The sequence below is a fragment of the Scomber japonicus genome, chromosome 22 (assembly GCF_027409825.1).
Source record: "Scomber japonicus isolate fScoJap1 chromosome 22, fScoJap1.pri, whole genome shotgun sequence".
NCBI classification, from domain to species: Eukaryota; Metazoa; Chordata; class Actinopteri; order Scombriformes; family Scombridae; genus Scomber; species Scomber japonicus.
The window spans coordinates 8,678,756-8,697,241 of record NC_070599.1 but is presented as its reverse complement, the minus strand read 5'-3'; the positions used below and the strand labels follow the sequence as shown (position 1 = coordinate 8,697,241).

Below are 18,486 nucleotides of genomic sequence, written 5' to 3'. Positions count from 1 at the left end.
GCTCCTAGTGAACATTGTGGATAGAAAGATGGCCATGCCTTTGAATGTCCTTGTTTGTTCATGATCAGCTCATTCCTTCATTTGATCTGATTTCTACATTTAAGGCTGTGAGTCTTTTCCCAATATCCTCCCAAAGTTTCTTTTCCACAGCATGCACCTTTTCTTGAGCTCTTGTCTATCATCTGTTCCACAGCATTTATCCACTTGCAGTGCACCAAGTCAGTTGTTTTGTGTATTATATTGTATTGTTATTACCTTATATATACTGTAATGTTCCTCTCTACCTCTAAGGTGTCTTCTTGTACAGAAAAGTGTTTCTGTCTTGTAAGATATCTTTGCATATTATTTATGAACTGTTTAATGAAAAGGCCACACGAGAACACCAAGCTACATATTACTCAAGTTAATATTGCCTCCAAGACTTTGAAATTGTTACTGTACATAAATGTCATCGAATAACTCTGGTAATTGTGGCATTTCAAACACTTTTCAAAAATGTAGTTTTTTCCAAAATGTGTACATGTTGTGTCAATCCTAATATCCCTAATATCTATCATGCATAAGTGAAGGTGGTAAAGTTGTGATAATTCCAGCTCCTTTGGAAATGTTTAAAAATCTTACTATCAATAATTACTTCAGTCATGAATTAGAGCTTTCATGTCTCAAATAAATTCTAACAAATGTCTAAAAAAGGAGATGTCAGACTGAAAAACTGAAATCAGAGCTGCTATACGTATGAGGATTTGTGCATATTCTTATATTAGGAAAAGAAAATGAAAACAGAAACAAAGAAGATGAAGGAAACTCACCCCTCCCCTACAGCATGATGTGTAATAAGTTATATATAATAATATAATATATTGGTGGAAAATGGGAAATTACAAAAGATGAATGGTTAATTTGTAATGTATTTCATATAATGTGTAATACTTTAATATGAATTAAGTCCAAAGTTCTATGAGCAATTCACTAACATTAGTGAAACACATGCAGTAAGTTCCTTATTGCTGTGTCTTCCATGTTATTTTAATAAAATGAAAAGTATGTTGTCCTTATCATGAAATATGTCAACTTAACCCTTTAATAAAGATGTGTTCAGATGTATCACTATACAGTATGATATTTAAATAAAACTTGAATGGGGGCAGACAGGTTTAGTCATGTATTTTAATGTGCCTGCAAACAGAGAGTTAAGTTTCCTTTTCCTGTAACTGAGATAACATGTACAGTTTCTCGGGAAATTAAACAGGATGTGAACACACCCCACTGCTGAATAAAAAAGGAAGCCTGAAGTGTTGCGTTGGCATTTGCTTCAATTTCAGGCCAAACTCTTAACCGATTACAAAGTATTTGGATATGAGGATATAAGAAGGATGTCACTGTGCCATGGAAGAATTGGTCTTACAAAGGTAAGTCACCATGCTATTTTATCTTCATTGCTTTTTTTCTTTGCTTACATGTGTGGATGACCTGAAAGTGAAAAAAGGAAGATAAAACATGTAAAAATGTAGTAGTGGAATGTAACTAAGTAGGTGCACTTATCCTGAAACCCACTTTATGTAAGTAGGATGTGATTTACTTGTACTTTGTTTGAGTTGTCCATTTTATTTCACTTTTTATGTTACTCCACATTTTGGAGGGAAATACTGTACCATTTATTCCACTACATTTGAAAGCTATGACTTAACTGCTGACATTGATTATACAATAAAAGCAGAGAGTTGTCGGCTGCATAACGTTGTAAACTTATGGAATTATTTCCCATTACTTGTAGTGAGAAGCAGTGTGGGATGAGTGAGAGTGTACCCACCATGGATAACTCAGAGGAAGAGGAGGTAAATAGAGTAATACATATTTAAAAATAATATTCAATATTTAATTTAAAATAATACAAAAATAATTAAATGACATTACACAGTATATACATATTGTGCTAGCAGATATTGATTGATTCATTACACCAAAGATGCATATTTTTCTCAATTATCAAGGAGCTCTATAATGCACCAGATGCCTCCCAAAACGGTGAGGAAAAAAACTCTCCTGCAACATCACAGTCTGACTGTAAGTACGAGTGATTGCAGAAGTTCAGCCTGAAGCTATCTATTGTCAGAGAGCAATACATACTATTCGAAATTGTGCACATTTTTATTATTGAAAACATGTTGTGGAGTATCTAAGAGGTTTTTTCTTTTTCTTTTTCTTATGACAGATGTTCCTCCACCAAGAGATTTAACAGTTCTCCATGCTGGCAGTGAGACTGTTTCTCTTGGTTTAGCACCACCTGTTAGGTACAAACTACATATCGATTACTCCTGTGACACATACAGTGGCAGTGTGATCAAAGAAGACTCCAGCACTGTAGATGTTGATGGACTGTTTCCTGGGACTGAGTATACTTTCAGAATCACAAGGAGAGCAGACAATGGAAATCAGAGTGAAGCAGCCTGTGTATCTGTCTGCACAGGTAAATCTGAAATTTGGCTGAGTGGTTGCTGAGCTCAACAAATGTTTTTTCACAACTTTAACATACATGAATATACTTCTTACATTGAGGTAAAAAGGAGATAAGAAGTTTTTGTGTCAGACTAAAGAGGTTGCTAAATGTGTATTTCTATAAACTGTATGAGATATAAACCATTTGTTGCTTTTCTGTCTGCCAAACCTTTTATGCTTTGCTAGAAAACAGCACAGATTTGAAACCTGAATTTAAAGCAATGATTTAAACCATAATATTGTCCCCACAGAGCCCAGCCCTCCTGTGCAGATTACAATCACTCAGGTCAGCAGTGAGTCACTGTCTCTGTGTTGGGACCCTCCTGCTGGTGAAGTGGAGAACTACATTGTGACTTGCTGCAGTGAAGAAGACAGCTGTGTGCAAGAACTGACAACACACACAAACAGCCTGACTGTCAGCAGTCTGAAGCCAGGGGTGTGTTACTCCCTCCAAGTGTCTACTCAGCTGAAGAATGGAAGAAGCAAGCCAGCTGTAACATCTGCACACACAAGTAAGTAAAACATTAAAATAAATAAGTATGATGACACAATAAAGTAAAATACACGGTCGCCCATAAAGTTGGAATCATTTTGTTTTCAGACACATTCCTCTTTTTATTTTCTATTTATATCACCTTTGACCAGGTGCAATGAGATTGAACAATACAATTTTGAGAATATATAGACTTTATCTATCAAGAATAAATCACATTGTCACAATCATTTAAAAAATATTTTATTCCAACTTTATGGACGACCGTGTACGAAATAACACCAGATGTAAATGCACACCTGTCTGCAGAAATGTGTTTAAAGCTCCCTTAAATAAATGACATTAAATCCTCTGCACTATGAAGTCCATAAAAAGACAGAATTACCATTAAGTGAAAAGATTGCATTGAATTGAAGTAGTGTGTAAAAACAAAGTAGTTTTAAACTTTTTCTCCAATCAGTTGTCTATTTAATGCTTTTGTTTAAATATAACTAGCTTATTTTATTTTTCAGCTGATTAGTTTTCCTATTCTTAGCAGCATGTCTGTATGACAGCAATATAATTCTCACCACTTTTGGCCACATTAATACCTCAACAACTATTTGATGGATTGACATTACATTTTTTAGAGACATTTGGTCCCTACAGTATAAATCCTACTGACTGTAAGTGATCACTTAATTTTTCACCTAGCAACATCAAAATCTTTATTTGTCCAATATTTTATTTTATGACCAGATACCCACAAAACTAAGGACATTGCCATCAGCCTGTTTAGTTCTAATTACCAAGTGTTAGAATTTTAATGTGTGAAAATATGGAAAGATGGTGAAAATGTTAAACATATTAACTGCTAAATATCAGTATATTAGACATTTACCCCAAACCACAGCTTGTTTAGCCACATATAGGTGACCAAAAACACATTTATTTTCACGGAGGAACAACCAGTGCGATGCCGCCTACAGTATACTCATTTTCCTGATCATGAAACTCACTGTGCCCATCTGTGTGATGGTTTTTTAACCAGCACAGAGTGCATGGTGAACAAGTAGGAGGAGAAAAGGACAAACTGATGGGAGGTTCATTCAAATGAATTGGCTCAAAGCTAGCTGTATTTGGTGGTCAGTCTGCTTGCTGCTGCTTTGTTGTTTTTATCAACAAGAGCAAACTAAAAACTGGCAGTAAACATACTGCAATAACCAATTAATACTTCAAACATTAATAAACTATTTAAATTAAACACTATTCATCAGATGGTGTTTATTTCAGCACAAACAATCATTCTAATGTGGCCAAATAATATTAGTAAAGCTGATTTACTGTATAGATTCTTATTGAATCTGTTGTCCACAGCTGTCTATAAGTATATGGGAAGCTTGTCATTTAGTTCATTAAATCCAAGACCCATCTGAAGTCAAAAAAACAGATAGATAGAAGCAGACTGGTTAGTTATACTATAACTCGATATTCTCAGTGGTGGCTGGTGAAATATTTGCTAGCATGACTACAAGGTACAGAGTACAAATAGGATACAGATAAGTCCATGATTCTTAGAATTATGATACTGAAATGGCGTCTGTTCGATGTGATCATAGAAAATGTTGTTATTTATTTCATTATCATTGTACACATCAGGTTGTATTTCCGTACGGGCACAATGACCAGTACAGCCAATACTCTGGCTGTTTGATATTTTCCTGACCTTGAAACTCACTTTGCGAGTCCTAGTTGTATTGTGCTGACCAGGGCTGAGCACAGGATGCACGTGTGTGGAGAGGTGCAGACAGGGGGGAGATTTATTCAAATGAAACAGCCCAGAGACAGTTGTTGTATTTTAGTCCTCGATATTGCACTGAAAACAGATGTTAAGGAACCACATTTATTTGTGGCGCAACGTCAATCCACTGCTGCTTTAATGTTTTTATCAACAGGATCTAACTAAACACTTACTGCAGGTATGCTGCAACTAAGTGGGTAGCTCCCACTTAAAAAGTGAAGCCAATGTGGAAGTGCCTTAAACCTGCATTCTTTCTAATGGTCAGCATGGGGTGACTGCACTGTTTGCAAAAAGAAGTCAAATTGTATTGGAGTCTATGAGAAAAGGACCATGATATGTTACCTCAGTAAAAAGTTTCCTAATGAGTTTATGGTCTCAATCACAAGTTTTCTTCAATAGAGCATGATGTTCATTTTGTAAATTAGGGCCACATTTAAGTAAGTAAAACAGACCATGAGGCAGGGTATGTTTTAGGGCATGGCTACCCTGTGATTAAGAAGTTGCTTTGTGACAACATTTATAATGTAATGTAACCATGGCATTAGATTTACAGAGCGTATGTTTTCATCTGTAGGCCAATAGACTAAATTCTATATGCTGTAGATGGGTTGGATCTGCCCATATTATGCCATTATCTGTGTGGCTTACTATATGACTATCCTGGGAGGACCGAATCTCCAAAATTGAAGGGAGCATCAGGACAGAGTGTGTACTGATTATTCTTTCATTCTCCTTGATCAAGTCTGAATAAAACTTTTCAGCGTAAGATATCTTAGACTCCTGTGCACTTTCTCCACTGATATATGGGCTGCAGATTTAAAATGTACAACTACATCCATATTTACAGTTTATGCTGCACATACCTAAACAAAAATAGCAGGTGTGTCTGGAGATGCCAGAACTGCCCAAAACCTATGACAATACTGATGAGCTAGTTAGCCCAATTATAACTATGGCTATAAATATGGTGAATCACCAATTGAATTTCTGAATCCTCAGTGGCAGTGTCTGTCTATTTAATGATAACTATTGCTTGTTTCAGTTAAAAGGACATCATATTACTATATGATTAAATTACTTCTTTTATCTCTTTTGAGGATAACAAGTTAAATAGTTGAACTTACAAGTTGTTCTGATTTAACTGGTGATTGTTCTAGACTTCCTTCTACACTTTATTTGAAAATTACTTGGCATGCAATTGAGCACAATTACACAGTTAAAAAGATGAATCTTTCTTATAAAGAAAAGTGTCTAAAGATTACCCAACTTTCTTTGTTCTGGAGTGAGTTCTATACTACCAGTATTGATAACCAGGTAATAGAACTGCCATCATGAACAGGAAATATTGAATGTATGGGACAGCAACCTTTGTAATTTAATTTACAAAGAATTGAAAATAAATGCTATCAATGGTAAATTAATTAAAATATAATTCAAGGCTTCTAAGAAACCCTATTTGAACAAAGAGCAACAGCATTTGTTGCAATCTAGACATAGGGCACAATCATGGGATGTAAAGATTATCAGTCTAATGTGAAGAACCTCTTGGAGAAATCTAAATTTGTGTCTGATAAAAACCTGCACTATGACCCACCAGGAGGCAGAAGAATCCTATGGAGAATATAGAACTTGATGGCATGCAGATCACAGAGACATCTGAAGTTATTATTATGTAATAATAATGTCCTACTAGTTACTTTTGTAGCCTTTTGATGACACCATTTATAAGAAAATCTGTCCAAAGAAAACCATACAAGAGATCTTATCAATAGAAGATAGTCAGTGTTAAGATCCTCTAGTGAGGATCTTAACACTGAGTTAAGTGCAGTGCAAATTCAAATAGCTACTAATAAGGTTAAGCTACAGGTTCCAAAATGTGCCTTAAAAAGTTTTAAAATCTCCTCAACTTGCTTGTGCCCTGTATGGTTTGTTTAGATGTTTTGAAACAGGCAAAATATCTCTGCCATAGCTAAGGCTTATTATATGTCCAATCACTATAGAGCCCAGATTGAAATTTAAGTTTTTGCAAAGCTAGGACTTTCTTTGACCATATTTATAAACTGTACAGTTGTGAGGAATAGAAGGAATATTAAAGGAAAATAAGTCTACACTCGCTTACTGTATTTCGATTTTACTGAAGCTTTTGACTTCTCATACTGTTACTGTGAGGTCTATATTTTTCCCTTGACAATGCTACTAAAGCTTGTGTTATAATAAAGGAGCTCAAAACTGATTGTTTCCAAACAACATATGATAATGTGAATCTTTAATATATATTATTTACTACAACGTGAAACGTTTTGAATGAGTCCAGCCCTCTGGAAGTAGTTTAATCTCTCATTGATGTGTTGTGGAAAAGCCACCACAGTCCACAAGCACTAACTCACATGCCAAGGAGTGCACAGGTTGTGGTCACCTGACTCCTTTTAAAAAGGACCACCTTAGGTTGGGGAAAGACTCATCTCTCTGCGCAGCTTTCATGGTAGGATGAAATGGCTGAAGCATGCTTTAACCATAGATAGAGCTTCATTTCTATCTAGTAACAGCTGGAGGAAAATAATCACATCAGAGGGCATGATGTGTGCCCCTCTGCACACACTGGACCAGTGTGTGACGCCATAGTAGATAAGAAGATGAGAGAAAGTGTAGGAGGAAATCACAGAGAGTCCAAGTCTGTCCGAGAAATATGCGTTTTTCATGTTACAACTTAATAACTTATCATGTTAAAATGTGATAAGAATGTGACATTATAACGGACAAAAAAGATGTGTCACTGCTACGGTGACGTGTCACTGCTGTGAAACAGGACAGTGGCATACCCTGAATATTATATTTTATGTATGGAAGGCAGGATTAGCTGGGGTTTCCAGATAAAGCAAAAACCATTGTCAATGCATTTATTCTATATTCCATTTGGGTTTAGGTCCATGCTTTAATATGTTAAAACAACCAATTATGTATTTAATTATCATTGTCTTCATGTCCACAGAGACACAACTGCAGAGCTTATTGGAGGATCTGGGCTTGGAGCAGCACTACAATGAGAAGCTTTCCCTGAGCACAATACTTCAGATTGATGAGAAGACCATGACTGATGAAACTGTCAAGTGTAATTCAGATATTCTATGGCATTTTTTGAAGAAAGTGATGATGGTTAATGTGACAGCTAGGAATGTGAAATGTACATCAGTATGTGACTCAAACTGTGATGCTGCATCAGGGAATACAGGGTTAGATCTTAAATATCTGGTTGATGGTCCAAATTCAGGTGACATGCTAAACCCACTCGACATAATTACTGCTCTCTTTCTATGTTCTGATGGTTTTGTACAGCAAGAGATGGCACTCAAAATGTCTATGTGTCAGTTTTCTGTGCCTCTGCTGCTTCCCAACTGTGACACAAAACAATGCACTCTCATGCTGTGGGCCATGAGAGACATTGTTAAAAAGTACAGACCTCAGTCACTGTCCAAATCCAAGGGTTTCATTGAAGACAGAATTGTTCTCTCAGATCTTCCAATGATATCTTTCGTGAGACTGGGTGAATGCTCCTTGTCCAAGTCAGAGATTCTCAATAAGCTTCTGAGCAATTCTCAGCAGTACCATGACACCTTTGTTCATCATGATATGGAGTGTGGAGACAGTCCAAGGAGAATATCCAATGGATTGGTTGAAATGACTTGGTACCTTCCTTGTGGAAACAAAAACATGGATATTTTCAGTGAGCCAGTCGCTGTAGCTAACCTTCGTGGGGACATTGCTTCATTTGAAACACAATACTCTTTTTTGTGTCAGACATCTACAGCAGTTTTTGTGTTGTTTGACAATTTGGACTCTGCATGCATGCGACTGACCAACCAACAACAGAAGGCGCAGATCTTCTTGGTGGGTAACCATCAAAGCAAAAGCTTCAGTCTAGATGCTTTAGAAAATATAGCAAGTGAGCTGGGTTTGACTAACAGCAACATTATTTTGAAGACTAAACGCATGAATGATGCAGACTTTGTCAAAAATTTGAGGAAAACAGTCAGCAATGTGGTGGAGAACTCAAAGATGAAGATGCCAATAGAGCAGATGGCTGATGTTGCCCGTGAACTGGGAATCTTGGTTGATGAAGACTCTCCTGACTGCCAGACTGCCAAGAAAAATGCAGATGCCATTACTGCAGAAATTCAAGACACCCTGGCATACAAAGAAGCTCAGCTTCCCTTGCAAGGCCAAATATGGAAAGAATTGACTTCCTTAGAGAAGGAAGAATTTCGGCTTCGGAAAGCTGGGTCTGAAAATATAGAAGTGTACAAAAGCAATCTTCAGGTACAAAAAATGAAACTTAGAGCAAAACAAAACTCCTATGACATATCACCTGCTATGACATGCTTCATCAAGGCAATATCAAGCCTAGGGATAGAGAGGTGCTATTTCCTGAAATGGATGCGAATTAACCTCGATAACCTGTCTCGAGAAAAGCTGTCTTATCTCAGGGAGCAGTACAAAAAGAAATGTAAGAGTTCTGAGAACAAAGAGGAGATTAAAGACATCGACAGACAACTTTCCAACAGCTCACTGGGGACTGAACACTTCTTCCGTGAAATGGGTCAAATCTATGAAGCTTCAGTTTCCCTTCCAGAAACACACCCATCACGTCAACAGTTACAGCATCTTCCAAAACTGTGTGCAGGATTGTTGCTTGATGGACTTCCTCTTGAGCTTGTTGATGGAGATGCATCCAACATACCTCTCAGATGGGTGAGCGACGTGCTCTCTCAGCTCAATGACTTGGTGTCTCCTAAGAGCAAGATATTGGTGGTCACAGTACTTGGAGTTCAAAGCACAGGAAAGTCTACTCTGCTTAACACCATGTTTGGAGTGCAGTTTGCCGTCAGCAGTGGTCGATGTACTCGAGGTGCCTTTATGTTGCTCATCAGAGTCAATGAAGATGTGAGAAAAGTAGTCAACTGTGACTTCATGGTGATCATTGACACTGAAGGCTTAAAGTCACCAGAGCTTGCACAACTGGATGATAGCCATGAGCATGACAATGAGCTTGCAACACTCGTTGTGGGGCTGAGTGATATCACCATTATCAATATTGCCATGGAAAATTCAACAGAAATGAAAGACATCCTGCAAATAGTTGTGCATGCTTTTCTCAGAATGAAAGAGGTTGGCAAAAAACCCAAATGTCAGTTTGTTCACCAGAATGTGTCAGATGTTTCAGCCCATGACAAGAACTTACGAGACAGGAAACTGCTCTTGCAGCAGCTAAATGAGATGACCCAGGCAGCAGCCAAAATGGAGAAGAAAGAGGAGAACAAGTGCTTCACTGATGTGATGGAGTACAGCCCAGATACCGGGAATTGGTACATTCCTGGACTCTGGAATGGAAACCCACCAATGGCACCTGTCAATGTGGGGTACAGTGAAGCTGTGTATGATCTCAAGAAGAACATCATCCAAATGCTGGGGAATTGTGACTCATCTGCAAACAATGTCTCAGAGTTTACAGAGTGGATGTCAAGCCTGTGGAATGCAGTAAAGCATGAAAACTTCATCTTCAGCTTCAGAAACAGCCTGGTGGCTGATGCCTACATAAGGCTTTGCACAGAATTCAACAAATGGGAATGGGAATTCAAAAAAGAAATGTACACCTGGGTCACAGATGCTGAGACAAAAATGTCCAATTTTGGAAAATTTGATGTGAAATCTGAGATGCCCGACGTGAGAGAACTTCTGACATGTTTGAAAAATGAGGCTCAAACACTGCTGTCTAAATGGGAGACTAAGCTTCTTGACAATCTAACACAGTACTTCAAGCAAACTGAGGGTCATGTCTATCTGGTAGAGGGATACAAAGAGGACTTTGCAAACAGTTCACGGAGCCTTCGACGAGAAATAGAGAGGTCTGTGTTTAATCAGCTGGAAGCAGCAGCTGACATTAGACAGGGAATGACAAAGCTTGATAAAATCAAGGAGAACCACACAAAAGAATTAGAGGGGAGAGTTTGTGCATTAATTCAGGAATGTCGGAAGAAAAAAGTCAAGATGACAGACACAGAGCTGGACCAAGAATTTGATGAGATGTGGGATACAACTTTGAAGGAACTATCTTTCTGTGAACAAAAGGCTACAGACGTCTTCACCAGTGTGTCTCACTCCTTGAGAACAAATGTCTCACATAAGGGCGCACATGCAAATGAAATGTTGAGTAAAAAAGACCTGAAAAATTGTGGAGAGGGGCCTTTCACATATAAGCTTATCGTTGAAGGACTCTTCAAACAAATTAAACACACTGTGAAAAAGTGGTTCAGCAACGATCAAGAAGCCACTATACAACAAATGGCTGACAGCACTATAGCTGCTTGTGAAGACATTTTAATACAGAAAATGGAAAGGAAAACCAATTACCATGAAACCTACATCGAGGAGATCCTACACGTGATTGATGAAAGGCTGCATAACAACCAAGATCTGAAGACAGGCATTGAGTTTGAAGTTTGTCTGAAACAGCACATCTGTGGACTTGCAGCCAGGAAGTTTCAGAAAATGCATGAAGATTTCATACATGTGAATGATCCCAAAAGATGTCTAAACCAAAACAAAGAAAAGTTTCGGAGTGATTTTATGGATGTGTTCCATGAACGAGACCAGTGCCAGAAGAAGGCAGAAGAATTCACCAAACAATGCTTGAAGCCTGCAGTCGAAGACTTTGTCAACCGCTCCTTGGGTCCTGATATCATTGGTGAAATGCTGACACTCCAGCAGTTCAGCACACGAATGTTCTTCCAGTATTCAGTTTTACTGGATTTACTCTCCAAGGATGACTTTGAAAAGTATCTGAGCTACATTTGCTCATATGAAGATTATGTAAAGAAATGGACACTCAGCCAAATATTGGAACACTTCTCCAACCCGGCTAAAACGTTTGAGTTTGAAAATCAACATCTGCAGTCAAGTATCAGGAGCATTAACAATGCCATCAACAAGGCCAAAACAGGAAAGAGTGGCAATTTGAAGACATTCGTTGAAGATATCTGCAAAGAACTTGGTGATAAACTGGTCATTTCCCAGGATGCTCTTGGTGCTTTCATGATCCTGAACAATGCCGACCAGGAACAGTTTGCCCACTGGCTCACAGATTGTGTGAACGAAATGGGACAAGCTCTCATGGTAACCTTACAGGAAGACAACATCCAAATAAAGCTAAAAAATCTCCATCTGAAACCTCAGAATGAGCTTTTCACCAGACTGATTGGATGTGGTAAACAGTGTCCATTCTGCAAAGCGCCTTGTGAGGCAGGAGGAAAAGAACATACTGAGCACTGGGCTTCTCTACACCGCCCACAGGGTCTTGGTAGAAGCAAGTGGAATGACACAGAAACACTTCTCATTGATATATGCTCTTCATCTGTCACCAGTGACAATGTTTTTCGCCGTTTGGCTACACGTTTTGCATGGCATCCTTACAAGTGTTACAGAGAAATATTCCCAGACTGGAAAATTGCTCCAGATGTAAGCCTCCAGGCATCAGACTATTGGAAATATGTATTTCAAAGGTTCAATGAGAAGTTTGCCAAAAAATATGGATCAAATCCTGCCAATATTCCTATATCATGGAAACGTATCACATGTAAGCAGGCAGAAGCAAGCCTGAAAGTCTTTTAAGTGAGAGAAAACACGCTCTGTGCTGTGGTTACAGAGATACACACTCTTCTCATGATATACATACGTTTACCCTCTTCTGATACTTTTGTTTTATATAATGTAGGAGACAATCACGAGTAGTAACATATTGTATATATGATGACAAGGTTGAAGATACACAGATATACCAGTACAAAAGACTGAATTTAACAAGTTTGATATAATAATGTGCTTTAACTATATGTTGATGAACACACTTTAAAATAGTTTTTGATAGTGAGAACATGTTCAGTTACAAACAGTTTGATTGCATCTAGTTTAGCATTTTATGATTTTGTCTAACTAATGAATTTCATTATATTTTGTATGATAATGTACACACACAATTAATCAAAGCAACCAAATGACAGAAAAAGGTGTCAAATTATGTATGATATGCAACATATCGCATATTGCATAACGCGTTTGTTTCTGTGAACTCTCCAGTGCCAACTATTTACTTTTCTTTGATGAATGAAAAGATCATTCAGTGTGTAAATTTGGGCGTGGGGAGGAGAGGCCATACTAGTTGAAGAATCTGAGTACTCAATGTGTTCAAATGAGGTATTTCTTAAGTTGATTCTTTAAATTCATAATATATTGTTTTTGTTCCTGTGAAGTTTATTGTACCAAATATTTACAGTTTCACATGAATTAAAAGATTATTCAGTCTATAAGTGGTATTTCATTGTCAACATGTACACATTTCTTACTTCTGTTCATTGATTAAATAAAGACACAAAATCAGCAGACTGGCTATGAATGTCTTTAATGTTTCCCAGATCAGAATCACAGCATACAGTGTATAATAACTTCTAAAGTAAACAGAAATATCATCACCTCATTTATTTATATAGTTTTACTTTACTTTTTTTAATAATCATCTTTTTTAAAACTCCATTATTTAACATTTTTCTTCATGTCAAGTCTCGGGTTTCTGAATTCAACAAAGAATGTAAAAACAAGACAACAGGTGCAACTTTGCAATGGAGACCGAGCCAAAGGTTTTCATGTATCACTATCTGTGTGTATGTTTGCCATTGAGGGATGTAAATCACGTGCTTCCATGCACCATTGACCCAACACAAGATCTCAAAGTGATGGAGTGCATCAAACAAAGTCATGTAGTTTAATTGGCTTACTACAATTTTTAGGTGTGTTGAAATACAAATTAGCCAAAATGTAACTGCAACTGTGTGAACCACAAGTCACTTCATCAGGTAAACAGTGCTGAGTGTGTGTCTACTCTGATCCACTGTTAAAAACACATACTCCGAGTCTGCAAGTGTACTGGACTTTTCAGACTTCCTTGACAATTCAGCAATTTCTCAACTGTTTAATACATGAAACTCTTTTCTGCTACATCACATCACTGTACGGTCAACTTCACCTCCATAACCACAATGCAACACAGTGTGTGGAAGGATAACATTGGACCACCTGTGTGATCTCATGACTGTATATGAGGCATCTTACGGTATCAAAGCCCTCATATCTGTCCCACGGAGTGATGAAGCGGCTACATGTAAACACTGCTACATGTGGAGTGAGCTAACATTTAATCGACTGTACTTGTGTTTAGTGTCTCAGTCCTGACCATGAATCACAGGCCAGTTCCTTACACCACCGTCACATTAGTTAGCTGGCAAAAAGGCAAAGCTGGCATCTATCAGTGCTCTCAGCCTCTGAGATGTTTCCATTAATACTCTGAAGTCACACAGATCACACAGCAGAGGTCTACCAGGAGTATGCTTAATCACAAGATATATTTCAAAATAAAAGTTTACTAAAGCTTTAATAAAAAAGGCAAACCCAAAACAAAAAGCAATGAAATAATCGATTTTAAACAGATTTTTAAAACGTACTGTTTATTAGAAACTAACAAATGCCAACTACAAGATGAATTCTGCTACAGTGACTTTCCTGGTTAGGAATCATGATGCTACAGGATGCCCATATGATAACGGGCAACATAAGGACAAGACAAGGTAAAGAGATAAAAGAAAAATACTACTGTTATGAAAAGTGATCAGCGGTAAGCATTTTCTATTACTCAGCAGTGAAACCTCAATCGAGTGGCCATCTCTTTGCAAACTGCACCTGTTGTCTTGTTGTTGTTACAAAATAAGCATTTCATTCATTCACTCAAAAAAAAAGAAAAAAAGAAAAACAAACAAGAAACTTAATATTTACAAATATTTTGTCTGTTTGATTCTTACACTTAAAAATGTACAGTTTTGATCCTCTTCCAGGTGTTGTGTGTCCGTGTATGTCCTGCCACCCAGTTTGGTATTTTTCTTCTCACATCCAGTTTCCTCAAAGTGGGCAGACTGCAGTGAACCTGACACGATGGCGCCCTCCAGTGTTAGCTTATAAAATAGACAAGGAAAAAAGAACAGACCAAACTAAATAATACCTTGTTGCTGTTTTTACCTCCAGTGGTGTCGTTGTAGCTGTGTTGTGGTGAAGTTTACCTCACAGCTCCTCACTGCCTTCTTATCCACAGGGGTACAAAAGTGTTCACACAGATCTGATCAGACACATCAGATCCTCCATAGGACAGACTAACAAGGTATACTCCTAGTGAACATTGTGGATAGAAAGATGGCCATGCCTTTGAATGTCCTTGTTTGTTCATGATCAGTTCATTCCTTCATTTGATCTGATTTCTACATTTAAGGCTGTGAGTCTTTTCCTAATATCCTCCCAAAGTTTCTTTTCCACAGCGTGCACCTTTTCTTGAGCTCTTGTCCATCATCTGTTCCACAGCATTTATCCACCTGCAGTGCACCAAGTCAGTTGTTTTGTGTTTTACATTGTGCACATTTCACTTTCAGTGGGCTTACAAAATCTACCGGTCCTCCCCCACCACCCCTTTTGGGTAGTAATAAAATAGAAAACAGACAGGCTATAGCTAGAGCACAAGCAAAGACAGCACCGGTGACTAACTTCTCCCATACTGGATGTAGGCTACCATGTGTTCCTGTAGGCTCAAACAACAACACGTTGGTTCAGTTAACATAGAGTATTACCCATGACCCATTAGCGGAGAATCGGAGGGAGGGGGGCGTTGCTGAGCTGTAAGCCTGCACATTCTCACCAGGAATGAAAAGAGCAAAATTGGAAACAACTTTGTTTCTGTTACCCTGTTTTGGGGATCCAAGTCCCCTTCTCACCTTGCAGCTCTGTGTACGCAGACCATAAAGGCCCACTGGTTACCCTCAGTGTGCTTAGAGTTTAATATACAACCGACAAGCTCAGAAAAAGTCACTAGCTTAGTGAACTAACCCTTGAATGTGAGGATAATAGAGCTGAACTGAGGTCAGAAATTGTATAGAACGGTGCTGACACAGTGAAGTCAGGTGGTTTGGAGTATTGTGGTCACAGCGGGGGGAGTTATGAGTGATCATCGCAGTAAGGGCATCAGTCTTGAATACAAAACTAGTGTACTGACAGAGAGAGGAGAAGGAATGGAGTAAATGGTAATGATAAGGAGAGGGATATGCAGCAGGAAGGAGCTCATTTTGGAGTCTGAGTCTATACCATGGGGGTGATCCTGCCTGTCTGTCTGCCCCTCTATCTCTTTGCTGTCTAATTAGGGCCTACCTATGCCCATGTCAAGCAGCTCTGATATCACACACTCACACAAACACACACACACTCTCTCTAACAGACACACATCAAACAGAATATGCATGTGCTGGAAATAGGGGTGCAGACAGGAGTACGAAGGTGTGCGTAAAAGAGCAGAGGCTTGTCTTTCTCTGCTTTGTTTCTCACCCTCACGATATACAAAAATAATTCTGTACAGGCAAGCTACAACAACAGATTTGGTACCTCACATACCCTAAAAAAACATAATCTCCGTAAAAATGGAAAGAAAAAGTAGCTACTGCAGGATGTTGGGGTTGCTATTGGTGTGCTGCATCACCTGGTAGGAGAAATACCTCTAAATACCATCATGAATGAGAGCATGAATGGAAGAGTAAGTTTACACATGTCGATTTCACCCTAAGATTTTTTTAATACTTTGTGGCAATGACCTTTTCTAAATGAGCCTCGGGAGGTGAAGAGGATTTGTTGGGTTACTTATTTTCTGTGTTGTTCTTGAGTAAAACAATGACCAAAATATCAGAAGCGGACCGATATGATTTGATTAGATTTGGGAAACGTGCATTGACAGATACAGTGTCCTTTCCCCCGTCATCATCTTTAAAAATAATTCATGCATAGATCCCCACTGAGAAAACCCATTTATATACTTTCTCCTTTGTACACATTTATATATAACTATATATAATATCTTTTCTCTATATCTATATTTTAAGCAAAACTTTTTTTCCACAAAAAACAACAGTTAAACATATGCTTGAAAAAAAAGAGAAAAGAAACAGAAGATGAAAGAAAGAAAAACACAATCGAGGGCCAGTTTGGCACTTTGTCATGAGAACACACAGCATCTGTTAGTTGACAGTAAATAGGAATACTCTAAAATTTTCTTTAGTTTTTTCTCCCTTGATGAGAACGCAAACACAGTAGTACATACTTGGCACCAAGAATGCTGGTAGAATGAAAGTATCAGATATTCATGTTTTCATAGCTATATGCTTACTGTATGTACTCTATGTCCTCACCTACAGCTCAGTAGTTTATGAATCCTTAGAGCAAAAGAGCCCTGGGGAAAGGGAGAGAATCACATGTTGAATGAGGAAAACAAAGCAGGGATAAGACACAGATGTAGAAAAGAGTATGATATATGCACACAGAACACTAGGGAGAGAAGAGAAAAGAGATGACACCAAAGTAAAAAAAGGGAAAACAGCGAAAGGCGAGAGGCATTCGTCCATTCGACAAATGTCAGGGGGCTATAGTCTGGAAACATCAGACTCTCTTTGAAAACAGTATCTTTGAAAGATCTTAATCTCCCCCAAACTGGTCATCTGCTGCCTTGCAGTTCAGTTGCTTCTCCACACGCCACCAGTGGAGGGAGCTGTTAAGTTTGACAGCAGATGATGGAGGAGGTGGAGTTGTTTTGGAGAAACAAGAGAATAAGAAAACAGAACAAAGGCCCATATCCAGAGGCCTCCCTTCTAGATTGTTTGCAGAGCCAGTCTTCCTGGTCCTTAGGTGGCGCTGTGTTGGGTCAGTCCCTACTATACCCTGGTGGTGGAGTGGGGGTGGGGCAAGGTGTTGTTGTGGCCGGTGGAAGGGAAGGTGTTGAAGGCATGGAGTGGCTGCATGCTGGTGATGGTACTGGGGATCATGGTAATGGTGTTAGGTGTCATCAGTGGTACGTCGTCAGGGGCACGGCGCAGTGCCAGTGTGTAGTCAGGCGGGCAGGCGGGCCGTAGGATGTCATGGGGCCGAAGGGGCTCCATGTCATGGTGAGCGTCATGTTCCGAGTGCTTCATCTGTAAGGACATGATCTCCTCCTCCTGACTGTGAGCCAGGTCATTGGCAGGGCCACCGCGCTGAGGAGATAGTCGGTGGCGTCGCATCTCATGCCGCTTGTCACGCTTGTAGTAAAGGGCAGCAAAGGCCAGGATGTTGAGGAAGAGGAGTGACGCCCCCACAGCAACCGTCACACTCAGCTCAGTGGAGTAGTCCCGGGTGTCTCCAGGGAAGAGGTCCTGGCGTGGACGCTCTGAACCCTCAGGCTCTGGGTCGGGAGGGAAAGTAGGGTAGGGATGTCGAGTGGTGCGAGGCCCCGGTGGTTTGGGCCAGGGTCTGTGGGTGCCAGAGCCAGGGCCTGGTGGTGATCGGGTCGTGGTTGGGAAGAGCTCCTCATGTAAACTATGGAGATGAGGGACTAATTCCAACCAGAAGGCCACCTTGTTTGCCCTGTAGTTGTCTCTGACACGAGGTTTCAACCCAATGTGGAGGTACTGCTTATCCTTTGAGTTAAACTTGGTCCAGATGACTTCTTCAAAGCGGTTGGGCTTGGTGTGAATGAATTTGGTATCCTGAGGGACTGGCAGGTTGGGGTCCCTAGTGGAAGACAGAGAGGGGTACCTTAGTTACAGGATTTCAAATGCAG

At 39.1% G+C, this 18,486-nt stretch overlaps 1 protein-coding gene and 1 pseudogene across 5 annotated transcripts in view; one reads left to right on the top strand and one right to left on the bottom strand.

The window, feature by feature from the left end:
• The first annotated feature begins 1,386 nt into the window (after window positions 1-1,386).
• LOC128383441 (interferon-induced very large GTPase 1-like) lies at window positions 1,387-14,788 on the top strand (annotated as a pseudogene).
• Window positions 14,789-17,602: 2,814 nt separating this feature from the next.
• The window catches only part of nlgn2a (neuroligin 2a), a 110,453-nt gene continuing 109,569 nt past the window's right edge, over window positions 17,603-18,486 (bottom strand). For all 5 annotated transcript variants that reach the window (XM_053342937.1, XM_053342934.1, XM_053342935.1 and 2 more), the window contains one exon: window positions 17,603-18,437. In XM_053342937.1, the coding sequence (XP_053198912.1) occupies window positions 17,603-18,437 (835 nt within the window). The remainder of the gene's footprint in view (window positions 18,438-18,486) is intronic.